General features: G+C 41.8%; 1 protein-coding gene across 1 annotated transcript; it reads right to left on the reverse strand.

The window, feature by feature from the left end:
• Positions 1-1,519: 1,519 nt before the first annotated feature.
• Positions 1,520-3,219, reverse strand: LOC147895935 (chromosome transmission fidelity-like protein). Its single transcript, XM_087383024.1, has 3 exons — positions 2,847-3,219; positions 2,301-2,535; positions 1,520-2,177 (listed from the first exon to the last, which is right to left on the reverse strand). The coding sequence occupies exons 1-3, from the start codon at positions 2,994-2,996 to the stop codon at positions 2,134-2,136; spliced, it is 429 nt and encodes a 142-aa protein (XP_087239150.1). The 5' UTR covers positions 2,997-3,219; the 3' UTR covers positions 1,520-2,133.
• Positions 3,220-3,433: the final 214 nt, after the last annotated feature.

Below are 3,433 nucleotides of genomic sequence, written 5' to 3' on the forward strand. Positions count from 1 at the left end.
GTAGATTTGTTCATTCACGTTCCCAAGTTTCCCCTACCTACTTGTGTTCATTGGTGCTTTTAAGTAATTTCACATGCTCATGCCACACTTTACATTTAGATTTGAAATGGTCTTCCTCCTCCTAGAAAGAAGACTTTTTCTTTTCCTTCCTCATCAGCCCTCGATCTTGAGGTTGGCCTCGGCCATTTCTAAATTGTCACTCGTTTGGGATGGCTTTTTCTTGGTATCCTTATCGTCTCTAAGAGTTGCTTGGCAACTGCAATTGTTTTATTTCACACCGACATTCTTTGACGCTACGACTAAGCTTCTTCACACAAGTAGATATTTTGTTTTGTGTTACATACATCGTGTTTTAACCTTCTCCATGTATATCGTGTTCTTGAAATTTTGCATGGCCAAGCTATTTTTCTTGGCTCGTAGGTAAGTATATTCCTTGGACTCCTCGTCCTCTCCTATCTTCTTTCTAGGTTTTCGTTTTCTTGGTCATGGTTTTTTCCTTCTCTAAAGTGTTGGCTCACTAGAGCAAACTTCATGATGAAAGTCTATATGAAGGGATTTGGTCAGCTAGATTGTTCCTACCTCAAGCTCAAAACTTGCATCGTAGAGAGCAATAACCTTCTAAGAAAATAATCTTGCTCCATGGAACATAGGCCAAGGGCACCGTGCCCATGTGTGTTGGCGAATTTTTGTAATTAAGTCCTTTACGAGTTTACATCCTCATAATATAAGCTAACAAGTTGCCCCATTTTTAAAAAAACTTTTTGTAATCATAACTACATTGGCTAATGCCAAATATCTCAATGCCATTGATCAACACTAATAGCAACATTGTGATCTTTTTTGTAAGTAGGTTATATCACCTTCCCAAAGCCCTTGGCCACCAAGAAAGTTCGAGAAGTCCAAGCTCTACCTCTCAAGGGATATATCACCTCCCCAAAGCCCTTGGCCACCAAGAAAGTTCGAGAAGTCCGAGCTCTACCTCTCAAGCTTTGCCTGCTTGCTATTTTTTGAGGGGCAAACATGATTTGTCCTTAAGTTATACCACCTCCCCAAGCCTTTGACAACTCAAAAAGTCAAGGGGAAGTCTACCTCTCTCTCTCAAGCTCCGCTTGCTCACTATTATTTGAGGGGAGGGGCCTCCTTCCTCCCTTTACCTACTCCTTCTCGTGTCCTCTTGGGGGTCATTGGGTTGTATTTTCTTGACTATTCATGGGGGCTCATTCATGCTCCAACAGCTCAATACGGTCGAGCCTCAAGCAAGACTCTTTTTGTAGATTAGTGGTCGTTCTACTCAATTGCATTATATCAAAGAGCAACATCCGATTAACAAAGGAAGCGAGTGCAATGGATAATTGATGCAAATGCTTCCATTCCACCACTTAATTGTACAAACCATCATGAGCAAAACACTTCCATATATATTGTCTCTCTATTCATTATACCAAAAAAGAGGAACCGTCCAGTCTGAATGCAACAACAACAACAACAATAATTCTCTCATAGGAAGCAACCTCTTTTATATCCAACAAAAACTATGGCCCCTGTACCTCAAGATCGGTTCTTCACAGATTCAAGAACCGCTAATCATAAATCTCTGATACCATGTGAGAAACAAGAGCATGCAGCACCCTCGTAGGCAGACAACCACACACGAGAGATACAAATGTATTGTAACGTTAGAAAACCAACATATTATACATGGTTGGTCTTCCCACACATACGAACCTAGGGATTACTAATTTACACTCTGAGACTGTATAACGATTGTTAGATCCTATGAGACTGTATAACGATTATTCAGTAAGTAAAAAGGCGTAATTGCTTCATAACGCAGGTGTTGCCTTGTGAAGATGTGAATTATGAAGGCTCACCTTTCTAAAAGCCAAAAGCCAAAGGCCAATTTTCCCCCTCAATTTGTCCTCAAACGTTTGTGCCGAGGTTGCCCTCCCACTCCTGATATTGGATAAACTTTACCTAGTAGCCACTATTAGAATTTTGATGTATTGAGAGCATATTCAAGTGTGACAAATGAGGTTTTAAGCTTGGTAAATGCCTTCTGTAGCAAGGGCAACCATGTGATTCCACCAAAATAAAGTTCATCAGCACCGTTCACTGTCAGAAAATGATATACCTTCATGCTATCGTAAGGCCTGGCTTCTTGACCCTCACCTCTGGCTCTGCAAAAACCAGTTTACAATATGAGATCACCAGCGCTCACTAGAAAACTAAGAAACAACAGAAAATACTTAGGCTACCAAGTCTGATTTATTCGCGCTAAGAGAATAGGCAAGGTCTGTAACTGGAAATCAGTGCTTTTGGCCTGTTTTTGAACAGAATCTTGTGCCTGATAATCCCAATAACTTCGAAACTGGCCCCTGGAGCTTTTTTGGCGTACTGAGTTTGAGGTGTTCCACTTGAGGATTCAACATCCATAGGATCAGCCGTTCTAAATTTTTTGAGTACAAGGAGGGGTTTCTTCAAGGCCACCTTGTTGCCCTCGAGCTCGTGGTAACCCACAGTGAGATAGAATTTATCCTTCGCACATGAAACCAAAACCAACATAATACACTCCATATGTGAGGCCATTTGATAAATCAAGTTCGGAGCAAGCTTCTTATTCACAGCCTGAAGAATAGATTGCCATTACCACCTAGTTTGAAGGTCAAGTAAATGACAACGGTTCTTTCAAACAAATCCATTGCCGGAGCGTAAATGACTAGTATTTACTGTCCCATGAAGCTAACTACACGCTGAATAACAAGGTTTGATCGAGTTACGACGTAACTTAACAGAAGAAATTTTGAAACTGAAGGCGGAATTACATCTCTGGGGGTAGCGTAGCGTACCTCTTGAGCACGACAGAGAGAACCGATGGCCAAATTTTCACGGGGCAAATGCCCCGCAAAGGGCTGAATCTCGAGGGAGCCCTGCATCTCCAACAACGCCCAATCTGAGCAAGCAGCAGCCCCGCAACCACACTTCACCTGGATCTGCATCGCCGCCAAAGAACCCAAAGACCCAAAATTCACAAGCTATATATCACGATCAAATAAATCTCCCTCCGCCACCAAAGAATCTGTCCCTCAACCTCTGTCTCTGCTTCAATTCAATCTCTCTTTCTGTTTCTCTCTCTCTCTCTCTCTCTCTCTCTCTCAATTCAATCTCTCTTTCTGTTTCTCTCTCTGTCTCTCACACACAAAAACACACACACACACACACACACACACGAGACACTTTGGCGGGAAAACAAGCCGATTTGATTAGTTGTGTTTATTAGAAGTAGCTTTAATCAGTGCACCACCTTTAAGATTGCTTTAGCTCCTCAAACTATAGAGGCTGAGCATTACCTCTCAAAGATAGTGTGAGAGAAGTGTGGAAGCTCAAGTAGGACTCTTCCAATGATTGTAATGTCCTAGAGACCATCTTTTTCTAA

The sequence above is a fragment of the Dipteris shenzhenensis genome, chromosome 12 (assembly GCF_047967505.1).
Source record: "Dipteris shenzhenensis isolate YYH24624 ecotype China chromosome 12, Dip_SZ_1.0, whole genome shotgun sequence".
Lineage (NCBI taxonomy): Eukaryota > Viridiplantae > Streptophyta > Polypodiopsida > Gleicheniales > Dipteridaceae > Dipteris > Dipteris shenzhenensis.

Excerpts from the sequence above, each read along its gene's own strand:
- LOC147895935 (XM_087383024.1), bottom strand. The coding sequence starts at position 2,996 with ATGCAGATCCAGGTGAAGTGTGGTTGCGGGGCTGCTGCTTGCTCAGAT. Across the intron at positions 2,536-2,846 it reads CTCTCTGTCGTGCTCAAGAG|GATAAATTCTATCTCACTGT; the intron begins GTACGCTACGCT and ends TCATGTGCGAAG. Across the intron at positions 2,178-2,300 it reads GCCAAAAGCACTGATTTCCA|AGCCAGAGGTGAGGGTCAAG; the intron begins GTTACAGACCTT and ends TGGTTTTTGCAG.